The sequence below is a fragment of the Schistocerca cancellata genome, chromosome 6 (genome assembly GCF_023864275.1).
Source record: "Schistocerca cancellata isolate TAMUIC-IGC-003103 chromosome 6, iqSchCanc2.1, whole genome shotgun sequence".
NCBI classification, from domain to species: Eukaryota; Metazoa; Arthropoda; class Insecta; order Orthoptera; family Acrididae; genus Schistocerca; species Schistocerca cancellata.
Genome location: NC_064631.1, coordinates 614,974,440 through 614,991,801, shown reverse-complemented (window position 1 = coordinate 614,991,801; position 17,362 = coordinate 614,974,440). Strand labels below are relative to the sequence as shown.

The 17,362-nt window shown below is 37.8% G+C and overlaps 1 protein-coding gene across 1 annotated transcript in view; it reads left to right on the top strand.

The window, feature by feature from the left end:
* The window catches only part of LOC126191282 (geranylgeranyl transferase type-2 subunit beta), a 69,667-nt gene extending 58,987 nt beyond the window's left edge, over positions 1 to 10,680 (top strand). The window contains exon 7 of the mRNA XM_049932091.1: positions 9,427 to 10,680. Coding sequence (XP_049788048.1) covers positions 9,427 to 9,631 — 205 coding nt within the window. The 3' untranslated portion in view covers positions 9,632 to 10,680. The remainder of the gene's footprint in view (positions 1 to 9,426) is intronic.
* The last annotated feature ends 6,682 nt before the right edge of the window (positions 10,681 to 17,362 follow it).

Sequence of the window (17,362 nt, the reverse complement as noted above, 5' to 3'; positions counted from 1 at the left end):
CATGAAAGGGAAGCAGTGGTTGGGAAGGGAGTAAGACAGGGTTGTAGCCTCTCCCCGGTGTTATTCAATCTGTATATTGAGCAAGCAGTAAAGGAAACAAAAGAAAAATTTGGAGTAGGTATTAAAATCCATGGAGAAGAAATAAAAACTTTGAGGTTCGCCGATGACATTGTAATTCTGTCAGAGACAGCAAAGGACTTGGAAGAGCAGTCGAACGGAATGGACAGTGTCTTGAAAGGAGGATATAAGATGAACATCAACAAAAGCAAAACGAGGATAATGGAATGTAGTCGGATTAAGTCGGGTGATGCTGAGGGAATTAGATTAGGAAATGAGAGGCTTAAAGTAGTAAAGGAGTTTTGCTATTTGGGGAGCAAAATAAGTAATGATGGTCGAAGTAGAGAGGGTATAAAATGTAGACTGGCAATGGCAAGAAAAGCGTTTCTGAAGTAGAGAAATTTGTTAACATCGACTATAGATTTAAGTGTCAGGAAGTCATTTCTGAAAGTATTTGTATGGAGTGTTGCCATGTATGGAAGTGAAACATGGACGATAAATAGTTTGGGCAAGAAGAGAATAGAAGCTTTCGAAATGTGGTGCTACAGAAGAATGCTGAAGATTAGATGGGTAGATCACATAACTAATGAGGAAGTATTGAATAGGATTGGGGAGAAGAGAAGTTTGTGGCACAACCTGACCAGAAGAAGGGATCGGTTGGTAGGACATGTTCTGAGGCATCAAGGGATCACCAGTTTAGTATTGGAGGGCTGCGTGGAGGGTAAAAATTGTAGAGGGAGACCAAGAGATGAATACACTAAGCAGATTCAGAAGGATTTAGGTTGCGGTAGGTACTGGGAGATGAAGAAGCTTGCACAGGATAGAGTAGCATGGAGAGCTGCATCAAACCAGTCTCAGGACTGAAGACCACAACAACAACAACATAGGTTTTGTCTTTTCTGTTACCCAAAAAGCCCTTCACAATTGCTTTAAAAGAAGGCCAAACAGTTAATTGTATATCAGTGAGTTTGGTATCAAAGGTTGGATCTTTCAGCAATTTTCTTATTTGTGGTCCAACAAATGTACCCTCTTTCAGCTTTGCCTCACGTAATTTGGGAAACTTTTCCTTTAAGTGATTGAAGGCCTCACCTTCTTTATCCAGAGCTTTTACAAAGTTATTGATAAGGCCTAACTTGATATGAAGGGGAGGCAAAATAATTCTATCGGGCTTAACCAATGGGGTATTGTTCACATTTATATTTCCAGGAACATATGACTTCCTTAGGGCCATTCCTTGACTGTATAGTGGTTCTTGGTGTCACGGCTGTCCCAAAGGCACAAGAAGCAGCAGCATTTTGTGAATCCAGCCTGTACACCTATAAGGAGTGCAACAACTTTTAAATCACAGCAAAGCTGCCATTCATGATCCTTATATTTGATTGCCTCTAGCAGCAAAGCCATGGTTTCATAAGTTTCTTTCATGTCTACTGCATAAGCCAAAGGTACTGATGGAAATGCATTGCCATTATGCAGTAGTACTGCTTTCAAGCTGGTTTTGCTGTAGTCAATTTAGTCACCACTCCTGTGGATTGTGTTGTACACCTAGCTGCATCATCAGACCATTGACATCTCTACATACAAACATTGAATTGTGCATATCGAAATATTGAGCAAAGGAAGCACCTCTTGATCTGAAACAGGAAATTTTTTTCCCTGGAGCTAGAAGGTTCCGTTGTTGCAGTATCGACTCCAAGAGTTCAGCTTGTTGTTTTGAAAGTTGTAGATCGCAAACCAAATTGCTCAGTTCCTTTTGATTAAAGAGCTGAGTTGAAGTGTCATGATATTGAGGGCGGTACTCTTCTATATGTTCAAACCTTTCTGATTCACTTGACATGGTGTCTGGTTCCGTGGCTTTCAAGTTACAGACAGGAACAGGCAACCCCTCATCATGGGGCACAGGCAAATGCACCGAAGATACATGTGGATACTTTATTTTATGTTTAGTTTTGCTTGAATGTCCCGAAATATTTGTAAGGCTGAAGTAACAGTCTTGAATAATGGTCTTTAGGCCCACACCACACCATCAGAACAGCGAATGGCATAGATTGGCGTTTTCCTTTCAACCACTTGGTTAAGGTTGTAGTACAGGGTAGGGAGGCAAAATGTGAGGTGCAAAATTTTTATCTTGATCACCAATAGGACAATCAAAATACAGTTTATATGCCTTCTTAACCAAATCAGTAATTGGTTTTCTTTGGGCTTTTGGTGTGAATTTCCTACACATATAACAAAAGTTGTCAGGGTTGTTTAGACAGCAATGAGATTTACTAGTTGCCATTTTACTTAGTGTTAGTTTTAAACACACAAAGTTTGCACTATCTTTCACAGGAAACACTCACTGAGGATCTCTTTCACACCACTGGATTACCACACTAACCATTTACTGATGATTTGTAGATCTTCTAGCTCTCCTCTGCAAATCAAAAACAAACAATTAAACATCAAAACAGGAGAACAGCAAAAAGCGAAATACTGAATATGAAAAATAAAAAAACCTTTAAAAACTCAAAAATGGTACGTGCTAGAACATTTTGAAAGTTATACTCAGATTCTACACTCCAAAATACATACTAGTTGATGTATCACATTCCAGATGATAAAAATTGCTGTTGACTAGTGAAATTGCACTGTCTTCTTAGATGACACGAACAATAGGAAGGATTGTCAGATATACACCCAAATGTCCACAGTCATGGTAACTGTCTCGCTATTACTCTGAACATGTATGTTTGGGTGTCTGTGTGGATGTGTGTGAGAATGTGTGTGCTCTTACTAGAAAAAGAGCAAGAGTTTGAAACCTAGTAGTAACTGTTTCCTATTGTTTCTGTGCACCACATACCAGTCCTCTGTAGGTAAATGGTTGCCTTTGCTTATTTTACATAGTTCTACATCTGTATCTATCCGTGTTTGTGCTCTGCAAGCTACCATGCTATGCATGGTGGAGTGTACCGTGTACCACTACTAGTCATTCCCTCTCCTATTACACTCACAAAAGGGGCAAGAGTAGAATTGTACTGCAGTCATTGAAAGACCTGGTTCTATAAATTTTCTCCCCTACAGGGATTTCTCCATTTGAGTTCGAAAGACATCACAGTAATGTTTGTATGTTGATTGAACCTAGCAGTAACAAATCTAGCAGCACACCTCTAACTTGCTTTCATGTCTTCCTTTAATCTGACCTGGTGAAGATCCAAAACACTCAAGCACTACTCAAGAATTGGTCATACCAGTGTCCTATATGTGGTCACCTTTGCAGATGAGTTACCTTTTCCTAGAATTCTCCCAATTAATTGAAGTCAACCATTCATCTTCCCTACTACCAATCGTATGTGCCTGTTCCATTTCATATCACTTTGTACATTGTGCGTAGATATTTAACCAACATGACTGTGACAAGCGGCTGCCACTAATACTGTACTCGAAGATTACAGGATTATTTTTCCTACTCATCTACATTCATGTACATTTTTCTACATTTAGAGAAAGGTACCATTCAACAGACCAAATAGATATTCTATCTAACCCATCCTATATTCTCCTTCAATTGCACAATGACAATTTCCTGCACTCTACAGCATCATCAGTAAATAGTTGCAGAGAATAAGAGTGGTCTTTCACACTTCCTTGTGGTACTGCTGATGATACCCTTGTCTTTAATGAACACTTGCCATCCAGGCCACTATTACTTAAGAAGTCTTTGAGCCATTCACATACTTTAGAACCTGTTCCATGTACTTGGAATTCCATTAACAGTCTGCAGTTGGGCACTGTGTCAAACACTTTCCAGAAATTTCGGAATATGGAATCTGCCTGTTGCCCTTCATCTGTGGTTCAAAGGATTGATGGTTTCTAAATCTGTGCTGGTTTGCAGACAGAAGCTTTTCTGTCTCAAGGAAATTTATTATATTTGAACTCAGAAAGTGGTCAAGAATTCTGAAGAAAACTGATCTTAAGGATACTAGTCTGTAATTTTCTGGGTTCATTCTCTTACTGTTCTTCTCTATTGGAGGCACCTGCACTTTTCTCCCAGTTGCTTGGTACTTTGCGCTGGGTGAGATATTCGTAATAAGTGAAAGCAAAGTAAGTGGCCAATGCTGAAGATTACTCTCTGTAAAACTGTGTTGTGATTCCACCTGTACCTCAAGACTTATTTGTTTACAACTGTTTCAGTTGCTTCTCAGTGCTAGGGATGCCCATTTCTATGTCCTCTACTTACTTTGAAGCTTAGTGAGAAGAATGTAAACCAATGGTTAAGCCACTAAAGAAGAAATTAAAATATTTTTTCAGCTTCAAAAGAATTTATTATTATTGTTGTTATTATTTGGAGGAAGGGACGCATTCACAAGGTGTGAAGCTTATGAACCATCTGAAAAAGGGAATACTCAGGCCTACATTATATCTCATTATTGGATAAATTGTACGAGAAAGTCAAAGAGATTCTCCAAGGGATGAAAAAACAGCTAATGATTTGTAGCTGGGTTGCAGTTAGGTGGAAGACATAAACCAAAGGTCCCATCAAATCTGTGATGATTAATGTGTGCTATTGGGTGTAGAATGTTGAGTCTCCATAATAGTTCAATCATTCACTTAATTGCAGAATCATTTTCTGGGGTAGCAGAGTATATGTGCCATGCACATGAGGCTTTTGAACAGAGAATTGGTTGAAATCATAAATAAAGAGCACTAAAAAGTAGACTGAGAATGTTATATTTACTAAAAGGATTAGTTGGACACCAATGGTGCTAAAATGCTTTTCATTGTAATATTTGTTGCTATGTAGGATCCATAATGTGTAATGAGATAAATACAGAGTCAAAATGCAAGATAATCTATGTGAAGATAAATGCCAAATATTGTTTAAATAATAATTTAATGTTTTCATTTTCCGCCTATATCAAGTATCACACTGTTGAAAGTGGTAGAAACATTGCATGTAAATTCTCTACTCATTCAGTAGTAATAGGGGGAGGTGTCAATATGTGATCTGTAGAATGGGAGACAAGAATTAGAAAGGGGTGGTGATAAAGAAGAATCTTGTGATGCTGTACTAAGTGCATTCTCTTAAAATCATATAGATCAGTTGATGATGCAGCCCATACTTGAAGAAAACATGTCAGATCTGCTGTCAATGAGCAGGGCCAAAATTTTAGGTTCAGTAGTGTGGGGATATGTATCAGTGACTGCAAGGCTCTTACAGCACATATATCACTCAAATTGACAAAATGCTAAGAAAGGAAAGTAGTCCTAATTAATAAGTGTGCTGTGAAAATGACGAGAACTGGGCATTTAATACCAAATATTCAACTTTGGGGAGGAGAATCTGGCACAAATTGAAATGTACTGTTTTCCATAAACTAAACAAGTTGGTGTTATGGGTAGTTAGGGATAGGACGGAGGCACCATAATTCAATAACTATTTTAGGAAGCTACTGTGTAAGCAGAGAAAGCTGAAAAGCAGATTCACATCTGAAGAATTGATGACAGGCAAAAGCTCAGAGAAGTCAGAATCAGTGTAAGCAATGCTGTGTGGCAAGTGTTCAATGAATTCATTCAAATTTCCCATTGAGAAGTCTGGACACCCTAAAAAGTTTTAGTTCTGTATAAAATCAGTTAATGAAATGAAGTCCTCTGTCCAAATTCTCACTGACCATGACATTGTCAAAATGAAAGGTATAAAAGTGAAGTCTGAAATATTCCATTCTGTCCTCCAGAATTGCTTCACTGAAGATCAGAATACAGTTCCTATACTTGTCTATAACATGAATGAGACGATGATGGAAATACATAATAGAAAAACTGCTGAAATTACTTGATTGGAGAAAGTCTATAGGACCTGATGGTGTGCTGTTAGATAAGCAAATGAAGGGTCCCATCTTCTTATACCAGTTTACCATAGGTCACTGAAGCAATGGATTATGCTCCATTATAGGATAAAAGGTACAGATCATTCAAAACTATTAGGTTGATGCATAAGTTTGTAGCACTTTTGCTTTGCTTGTTGGTATTCCAGGTGCTACAGGTTTATTTGCTGATTGTTATTTCTTATTTGTACGTCACTGTTGCTGTTTGAGTTTTCATGTTGTCATTTTGTCATCTGGAGATAGATAGTGGAGCTGTGGACACTAAAAAAAATGGAGTGCCAAGTGCAGAAATCAGAACATTTCCAACATGATCTTCTGTTTAAAGTCAGTACACAGATGACACCAGTGAAGGCAGCCAGAAACATTTGTGCCATGTATGGGACAATGCCACTGGACAGAGCATGGCGAAAAAAATGTTTTTCTCATTTTTACGGAGGGTTGTTTTGACATAAGTGACTCTTCACGTTCAGGAAGACCTTTGGGGTTTGATGACGATCTTTTAAACGTATTAATCCACAATGATAGGTGTCAGTGTACTTGAGAACTGGCAAATATGATGAACTGTGATCATTCCACCATTGTATGACATTTCCATGCAATGGGGAAAGTTCAAAAGTTGGGTGTATGAGTTCCACATACTCTAAACCAAAATCACAGAAATTAGCCAGAAGTTGGGTGTATGAGTTCCACATACTCTAAACCAAAATCACAGAAATTAGCCAAATGTGAATCTCTGCTTGTTTGTCATAATTTGGTTCATGAACAATACCAGCCATTCCTATCGTGCGTCATTACTGGTGATGAGAAATCGTGTATTTATGCTAACATAAGGAAAAGAAAGAAATGGTTGAGTCCAAACAAAGCAGCAACACCCCTAACAAAGACCCATACATATCCACAAAAGATAATGTTATGCATCTGATGAAACAGTGGTGGTGTGGTGTACTACATATTGATTTCGTGAGGTGTAACCATCACTGCTGGCATTTATTGTCAACAACGGTGGCATCTTGCAGATGCAGTCCAAGAACAATGCCCAGGAAGTCTTTGTGAAGTGATGCTACTCCACGATAACATCTGCCCGCATTCTGCTAAACTGGCAAAAAACAGTATGTGGAAGTTCGGTTGGGGAGTCATTCCACACCCACATTATTCACTTGTTCTTGTGTTTTCATATATTTACCTTTTCCGGTCTCTATCAAATAGTCTTCAGGGAACTTCCTTGAGTGTTACAGAATAGAAATGTTAACTCATTGTTGGCAGGCTGTTGTAAATATTGAAGGAAAAACATCAAGAACTTATGCACCAACCCAATGTAATGATTGGCTCAAGACAAAATGTGGAACTATTAATCTATCACAATAATGTCAATTTATTGTGAATTATGGAACCTATTTCATGGTGTTAATAGCGACCTTTTGTGAGACCATAAACTCCAATGCAGGAATCAGCATGGTTTCCCCAAGTACCGATTATGTAAAACCATTCTTGCTCTATGTATTCATGAGATCCAGAACACAGTGGGATAGCAGAGCTCAACTTAAAGCCATGTTTATCAACTTCCAGAAGTTCATTATTCTTATCAGAAAAACATCATCAGAAGTGAAGTTTTAGGATGGGGAAAACTGGCCAGTTAAAACCAATATCGATATTTTAGTTCTGAATAACATGTATTTTTCGGTATCTATTTGGCCTCTGTTATAACAGCTGTTTTTGTTTTATTTTTTTTTTTTTTTTTTACTAACAGCTGGGTAAATAACCAAAATATCCATTGGCCATAGCAACAGTATCAACATTTTTGGTTGTTAAAAAACAAGTAATTTTTATTTGTAAAATTTCCATTGCTTTGAAATATTGTGGTATAATAGAAAATGAGAAGAGTAATCCGTGCTATTTTAATAACTGTGCCAACAGAAACAAGCAACAAACACAAGGTTTCAAAATGAGTACAGTGTTGTTGAGACGGTAATGTTCCTGGTACCATGTGGCGTGGCCTATTGGATGACACACATGTACATACAGTGTGCAAGACTTGCTTCATCTAGTCTATATGGTAATTTCTCACTGTCGTCATTGGATATCAGATGTATTACAGAATGGCACAACCCTAGTCTGGAAGAAGTATATGAAGTACAGCATCAGTGAAAGCACAGTGCTCCATTTGCTTTAAAAGATTACAGATGGGAGGAGCCACAAGAAACCTGTGAGAGCAAAGTTTCAAAATAGAATCAACAAGAAAACACTTGTGATTTTTTGTGGTATTCAGCCACTTATAATTTTTTGAGAAAAGCAGCGAACTGTGCGTGGACTGAGTTTTGTTTTATTTACCTATTTAATTTAATATTTTGTTTCTGTGTATCTTGAAACCAAGGAGCCAACATTTTGCAATCTTTGTTCATTTTCTTCATTTATCATCTGGTGCACCTTGAGGTTGTATGAGAGGGCCACTGCTATTCATTGTATACAGGGTGTAACAAAAATGTATGACACAAATTGCAGGACACATTCCTCACACATAGACATAAAAATTATTCCATATGAATGTTGGTCTGGAAATGCTTTGTTTCCATGTTACAACTCATTTTCTCCAGCTCATTAATCATGGGAAACACACAAGAAGAACTTTAGAATCATGGGGAAAATGCACTCTTCGTTATGTCTGGTTATGTTGTGCACTGTCAGTGTTTTGTTTTACATGTCCCTCTTGCCGCTGAATGTAGGTCATTGCTCATGTAAAGGTAACATTAGCTGTTTCAGCGATCATCAGTATGACTGTTGCCAGCACACAGGTTACTAAGTAGAGGTAATCACAGACTTTGCTCATGCAATGGAAGTATACACAGATGCAGAGATGGCAGATGCCCATTTGATGTATGACCTCATAAGAGGTGGGCTGATCATAGTCTGGCGTCTGAGTGACTTGTCCCTGTTCACTTTTCAACTTCCTCCAACCAGTTCCTATTTCTTCCCGTAGAAGAAACACCACATACTGTTGTCATGCTGCTCCTTCATCCCCCCCACCCACATACCCCTTCCCCTTTCCCTTCCCCTTCTCCTTTCCCTACAAATGTAAGAGATTTCGTCACAGTTAGTTCTCTAAGCCAGTATGATAACCTAGTGGGCGTGTTCATTAATTTTAGTTGTACAACCCCACATGTAAGGTTGTGTTTTAAATGTTATTCACTCCAACTGCATTTAAAAAAATTTTTCTTCTTACAATTATGTTACAAGGAATTCATTGCATTTGAATTCAAAAGATCGTATGTAAGTATGTGCTTCCATTCTACAATGCATTTGGAAAAAATCATACCCTTTCCTGTGTGTCAAACACAATAAAATTTAAAATTTTCCAGCACTTAGTTCAAGAATACTCTAAATGAAATACATTGGGGTTTAATTTGATGGGATTTTGAAATTTGTTTATACAGTAATATTTCTTTACCATAATGTTGTCTGCCTTTCTTTTCATTGAGTTTGCATTATTGTAACAAAGAGATTTTGTTTCCAGATTTGTTCTAGCATGCCAAGACACAGAAACAGGAGGCTTCAGTGACCGTCCTGGTGACATTCCAGATCCTTTCCATACCTTGTTTGGGCTGGCAGCATTGTCATTGCTTGGTGAGCCATCAATAAAGCCAGTAGACCCAACTTACTGCCTCCCTAAACATGTGATTGACAGGCTAGGCCTCAGGCCACAGAGACTGTCTGTATGATTTAACTGGCACAGAAACTGTTGAGAGAACAATTTTATAACAAGCTTGGGATCACTTGTGTATCAGGCTTTCCTGATTTGACATGTAAGATTTTTCTGAAATCATGTATTTTGTAAGAGACTCCATCAATATGCTTTAGTGTTGAACTATCTTTGTGAAGAGCAATTGTACATTAGTCCAACATGCCATTGTAAGTATAATATCTCAGCACAGTGGACATAAGTGACAAGCAATTGGAGGAATAATATTCAAATACAGAATTCAAAATGTAACTGCAGTAGGAGTGACGATGATAATTATTAGAAAATTGCTGTACACATATTCCATGAGGTATATGTTAAGGACACTGTGCACCAACAGCACTGGATTTAGTATTGTACTCTGAAATAGCTTCTAAATGCCATACTTGTCATTTAAACTAAAGATGGAATTGTTAAATGGAGGACAGTGGCAAATTTACTGTCTCACACAGGCTGTAAATGATTTTGTTCGCATGTTACCTGTGAGTGGCTAATTTACTTTATGATATTCTGTGCATTTAATTGTAAATGTAAACATTGTTTCTGAGGTTCACAGTGTGCTAACACATCATGTTATTTTACTGATCAGTAATTAATGTGATGAAAGCGACAACTCTTGGTGTCACTTGCCACGTGTCTGTGGCTTTCTCGTTTCCTTTCAGTTTCTTTTTATGTATCAATCACTTTGTGTGAATGAAAACTGTGTACAAGCACAATGCACTACTAGTGGCAGGAATGAAAATTTGTGTTTTATATATAGCTTATAGTAATTTTTAATAAGCTGTGGATTTGTGTTTTGGAGCAGGACTCCATACCAGTCTCCTTTTTTTAAATAATGAACATAAGGAAATTTACTGTCATCTTTTATGTGACTTATACTTTTACCACCAGAGAGGGAAGTAGCAACTTTACAATGAGTAAAGGTAGAAGTTGTGTGATGTGTACATCGAAGCAAGCAGAGTGATTATTGTTGTATTGTTATTTGGAATATTTTGTTAATACAATGAATCTGGATTTCTTAAACTTGTATACTGTTTTATCATTTACAGTGAAACCCGATTCTAATGAACCCACTTTTAAAGAATTCCCTCTTTTAACGAATATCTCCATCTGTCCCAATGAAATTAGCACAATAACAGAATTACTGAACTTTGTTTTAACTTACCTTACTTTAAGAAACCCCCCATGAACCATGGACCTTGCCGTTGGTGGGGAGGCTTGTGTGCCTCAGCGATACAGATAGCCGTACCGTAGGTACAACCACAACGGAGGGGTATCTGTTGAGAGGCCAGACAAACGTGTGGTTCCCGAAGAGGGGCAGCAGCCTTTTCAGTAGTTGCAAGGGCAACAGTCTGGATGATTGACTGATCTGGCCTTGTAACAATAACCAAAACGGCCTTGCTGTGCTGGTACTGCGAACGGCTGAAAGCAAGGGGAAACTACGACCGTAATTTTTCCCGAGGGCATGCAGCTTTACTGTATGATTAAATGATGATGGCTTCCTCTTGGGTAAAATATTCCGGAGGTAAAATAGTCCCCCATTCGGATCTCCCGGCGGGGACTACTCAAGAGGATGTCATTATCAGGAGAAAGAAAACTGGCGTTCTACGGATCGGAGCGTGGAATGTCAGATCCCTTAATCGGGCAGGTAGGTTAGAAAATTTAAAAAGGGAAATGGATAGGTTAAAGTTAGATATAGTGGGAATTAGTGAAGTTCGGTGGCAGGAGGAACAAGACTTCTGGTCAGGTGACTACAGGGTTATAAACACAAAGTCAAATAGGGTTGATGCAGGAGTAGGTTTAATAATGAATAGGAAAATAGGAATGCGGGTAAGCTACTACAAACAGCATAGTGAACGCATTATTGTGGCCACGATAGATACGAAGCCCACACCTACTACAGTAGTACAAATTTATATGCCAACTAGCTCTGCAGATGACGAAGAAATTGAAGAAATGTATGAGGAAATAAAAGAAATTATTCAGATAGTGAAGGGAGACGAAATTTTAATAGTCATGGGTGACTGGAATTCGAGTGTAGGAAAAGGGAGAGAAGGAAACATAGTAGGTGAATATGGATTGGGGCTAAGAAATGAAAGAGGAAGCCGCCTGGTAGAATTTTGCACAGAGCACAACTTAATCATAGCTAACACTTGGTTTAACAATCATGATCGAAGGTTGTATACATGGAAGAACCCTGGAGATTCTAAAAGGTATCAGATAGATTATATAATGGTAAGACAGAGATTTAGGAACCAGGTTTTAAATTGTAAGACATTTCCAGGGGCAGATGTGGACTCTGACCACAATTTATTGGTTATGACCTGTAGATTAAAACTGAAGAAACTGCAAAAAGGTGGGAATTTAAGGAGATGGGACCTGGATAAACTGAAAGAACCAGAGGTTGTAGAGAGTTTCAGGGAGAGCATAAGGGAACAATTGACAGGAATGGGGGAAAGAAATACAGTAGAAGAAGAATGGGTAGCTTTGAGGGATGAAGTAGTGAAGGCAGCAGAGGATCAAGTAGGTAAAAAGAAGAGGGCTAGTAGAAATCCTTGGGTAACAGAAGAAATATTGAATTTAATTGATGAAAGGAGAAAATACAAAAATGCAGTAAGTGAAGCAGGCAAAAAGGAATACAAACGTCTCAAAAATGAGATCGACAGGAAGTGCAAAATGGCTAAGCAGGCATGGCTAGAGGACAAATGTAAGGATGTGGAGACTTATCTCACTAGGGGCAAGATAGATACTGCCTGCAGGAAAATTAAAGAGACCTTTGGAGACAAGAGAACCACTTGTATGAACATCAAGAGCTCAGATGGAAACCCAGTTCTAAGCAAAGAAGGGAAAGCAGAAAGGTGGAAGGAGTATATAGAGGGTCTATACAAGGGCGATGTACTTGAGGACAATATTATGGAAATGGAAGAGGATGTAGATGAAGATGAAATGGGAGATACGATACTGCGTGAAGAGTTTGACAGAGCACTGAAAGACCTGAGTCGAAACAAGGCCTCTGGTGTAGACGACATTCCATTGGAACTACTGACAACCTTGGGAGAGCCAGTCCTGACAAAACTCTACCATCTGGTGAGCAAGATGTATGAAACAGGTGAAATACCCTCAGACTTCAAGAAGAATATAATAATTCCAATCCCAAAGAAAGCAGGTGTTGACAGATGTGAAAATTACCGAACAATCAGTTTAATAAGCCACAGCTGCAAAATACTAACACAAATTCTTGACAGACGAATGGAAAAACTAGTAGAAGCCGACCTCGGGGAAGATCAGTTTGGATTCCGTAGATATACTGGAACACGTGAGGCAATACTGACCTTACGACTTATCTTAGAAGAAAGATTAAGGAAAGGCAAACCTACGTTCCTACCATTTGTAGACTTAGAGAAAGCTTTTGACAATGTTGACTGGAATACTCTCTTTCAAATTCTAAAGGTAGCAGGGGTAAAATACAGGGAGCGAAAGGCTATTTACAATTTGTATAGAAACCAGATGGCAGTTATAAGAGTCGAGGGGCATGAAAGAGAAGCTGTGGTTGGGAAGGGAGTAAGACAGGGTTGTAGCCTCTCCCCGATGCTATTCAATCTGTATATTGAGCAAGCAGTAAAGGAAACAAAAGAAAAATTCGGAGTAGGTATTAAAATCCATGGAGAAGAAATAAAAACGTTGAGGTTCACCGATGACATTGTAATTCTGTCAGAGACAGCAAAGGACTTGGAAGAGCAGTTGAACGGAATGGATAGTGTCTTGAAGGGAGGATATAAGATGAACATCAACAAAAGCAAAACGAGGATAATGGAATGTAGTCGAATTAAGTCGGGTGATGTTGAGGGTATTAGATTAGGAAATGAGACACTTAAAGTAGTAAAGGAGTTTTGCTATTTGGGGAGCAAAATAAGTGATGATGGTCGAAGTAGAGAGGATATAAAATGTAGACTGGCAATGGCAAGGAAAGCGTTTCTGAAGAAGAGAAATTTGTTAACATCGAGTATTGATTTAAGTGTCAGGAAATCATTTCAGAAAGTATTTGTATGGAGTGTTGCCATGTATGGAAGTGAAACATGAACGATAAGTAGTATGGACAAGAAGAGAATAGAAGCTTTGGAAATGTGGTACTGCAGAAGAATGCTGAAGATTAGATGGGTAGATCACATAACTAATGAGGAAGTATTGAATAGGATTGGGGAGAAGAGAAGTTTGTGGCACAACTTGACCAGAAGAAGGGATCGGTTGGTAGGTCATGTTCTGAGGCATCAAGGGATCACCAATTTAGTATTGGAGGGCAGCGTGGAGGGTAGGGGGAGACCAAGAGATGAATACACTAAGCAGATTCAGAAAGATGTAGGTTGCAGTAGGTACTGGGAGATGAAGAAGCTTGCACAGGATAGAGTAGCATGGAGAGCTGCATCAAACCAGTCTCAGGACTGAAGACCACAACAACAACTTTAAGAAAAAGTCCACATTAAAGTGTGTCAGTCCAGAACTTAGCTATGATGAATTTCATGACATGTTCAAAAGTTTTTGGCTGTTTCTTTAATTTTAGATAAGTTTCATTAAACTGCTGCCAGAAAAAACTTATGTAATTGAAAATCAATAATTGTTCATTTGTGTACGATTAAGGACGACTTCCAAATAGTGAACTCACTGATAAGTTGATGGTTGCACGTCAAGACATGTCATCAGTGAAATAGTGACATTTTTATAATCATTAGCATCAGAATTCTGCCACTTTTAGCTCTCTGATACACTTTTGGGCATAATATATCTGTCTGCCTTTATAGTACTAAGGTGGCTTGTTGAGAAGAATTCACTTTGTTTCTCTTTCAGTGGAGAATGTATAAATATGGGAAGATGTATCCAAATCAAGGAATCGAGCCATCAAGAATATATTATGCAGGGAATAAAGTATCAATTTCCTCATGTAGGTGACATGATCTAATACCACAGAAAACATTGCCATTAGGCCAAGCACATAAATTGATCACACTGTGTTGTTTATCAGAATTCGGAATTCTACATTGTGAAAGTTTTGTTTAGTCATGGCCAATGAATAAAAGAAAGCTTAAGAGTAATATGAAGCTAAAAGTTATTCATGATATTGAAGACACTCCGAATGTTAAATTCTCCAGCAAGGTAAACCAATATGATTTGGCACTGTTTTCCTCTTGTGATATAGAGAAAAATGCTGAATGTTGAAACAGTGTCCTTCATCATTGTGAGGAAGAACATCCATGCCACATCATCTAAATGTACCTACACATCTTCAGTTTTTCTGTGCTGTTATGAGTCCAAGTCAAACTCTGTATAATTATCTGTGCTTTCAGTTTTCCCCTCAGTTCCATTCTTGATTCACTCAGTTCTGGCAAGCTACGCAGTGTTTGTGACAATAGAACAACAATGTATGACAGAAAAAGAGAGAGCCACAGGTTGTTGTGTGCTTGCAGCTAAGTGGTTTCTTTTAACACTGGAATATACATGCTATTTATCACGGCAGACACTAGAGGTTGTTGGTCTTGGAGACTTGTAGGTATTTTTTCTTCGTAATGTTCTTTTTCACTAAGACAGCAGTGAAAATATGAATAAATGCTATGTCAGTAAGATTTTATCAACAACAATTAAAATATTGAGTGTGGTTAATTAACAACATTTTTATTTATTTTTCTAAATTTCACTGTATGAAGAACCCTGAAAAAAAAAAGAGCCTATATCTGTTGTAATTTTTTTTTGTTATCTTGGTAGACTTTATTCCTTTTCTTGTTTTCACTCAGAGCAGTTGTTCCACTTCACTACAGAGGTTGAGTATTTGCCACATAGGTTTCTATTGCAATTACTGCAAACAATTTTTTCATGTCACAATGCTGCTTCTTGGCTGGAGTTTTTTCTTTTACTACTGCAGTGGATTCTTGAGGTTCATACACAGCATTTCTCATACAATGAAGAAGTGCTAGTTTTGGCCTTTTTGCAATATGTGGTTGAACTAAACCTTTAACAAGTTTGGCAGGAAATAATCTGATGCCTTGATTTCATCTTTTTAACGTGATATGTCATGTTTTTATATAAAAAGAAATACCACATATGCTGCAACTCCACTTATGTCAACTGACTCCATGAATAATGCCAGGGGACATCTCGTTTTTCATTTGCAGGAATAAGTACGCACCATCTGATCTAATGAGTGCACCTGACCTTTCGTCTCATTATAGTACTTTATTAGAGCAGGCATAGAAGCATCTTCACTAATTACATTTGATGTACAATCCATTGTAGAAAGTACCACTAGGCTTTTATCATTTTTTGGAACATACGACAATAGAGTATGATCATGAGCTACATCAAATTCTGCAGTATGTTCCTCCTGGCTCTTCTTTGCCAAAAGTTCTGAAGGTACAAATCTTTCATTTTGTCGAACTATAGTCAGAAACCTTCCAGATCCATGGATGTGAAGAAATTAGCTGTTATGATATTTCGGCAGCTACCGAAATAGTTTAAGATGAGTGACGACAGTGAAACCAACATTTTTACCTCATTTGTTTCCTTATTTTCCGAGATATGGCAGCCCACTCAGTTGACGGAAATTTTTAGTCACGTGTCCGTAAAATTTTTATTCCATATTTATCAGATTTTGAACTTGTATACAGCTCAACTGTACACCTTCAAGGAATGAACAGACTGTTCATCTATCATCAGATTTTCATTTGGTAGATAATATTTTCCAGGATTATGATTTACATACTCCCAAATGTTTCTGAATGCAGCAAGTTCATATTTCTCTCTTTGAAAACTTCTTGCAGCTTTATCGTTGAATTGCGAAAACAATAACAAGTCTTTAAGTCTCTGAAGACCCATTGTGGCTCTAAATATTGGTGGACCACACTTCTTGCTCCACAGTACTCTTTCATTAGACAAAGTGCTTTTTGGACAACCAGGTGTGTTCATAAGACCAATCGCAGCTCTTATTTCTACACTATCACATTTTCTCCAACTGTTCTCAAAATTGTTCTCTTCACATATCTTTTCAACTTCTTGTTTGTAAACTGTACAATTTTCTTAATGATATGTGAAGAAATGTATAGTTCAAACGCATCTGTCGATGTTAAAATAGTTTTCAAAGAAGGGAGCTTGACTGTATCAACGTGAGATTTTGTTACATTTCCTTACAGTTGTTTTCTCGTGTGGAATTTTATCACTTGAAAATCCACTTTTTCCAGGAAATACACCTTCAGTACTTCCAATATTATCAATATTATCTTCATCTTCTTGGTTCAAAATATCTGCTAAGTCATGCACATAACTTGTTTCACTGAGAACATTTACGTGATCATTTTCCCTGTATTTATGTTCGTCATTGTATTCTGAATCATCATCACAGAAATCACTGGCATCATCAGATTTTTTCAGTAGGTGAAGAAATTCTTCGTCTATCAATTTCCTTTCAGATACGTTGTAAGACCAACAGCTAATATATTTTGTAGCTACCAGGTCTCATTCAACAATGGAGCATTACATCACAGAAATGCACAGTAAACAATGAACTGTAAATGAAGCAAAGAAATAAAAAGAAACATGATAAAAATATGAAAGGAGTCTGAGAGATTCGGCTCACAGTATTAGTGCATGAGTATTTTTAAAAATCAATTAAGTTATTAAAAAGATATAAAATTTGAATGATTATTATTTATAGGAGCAAAACAAGATA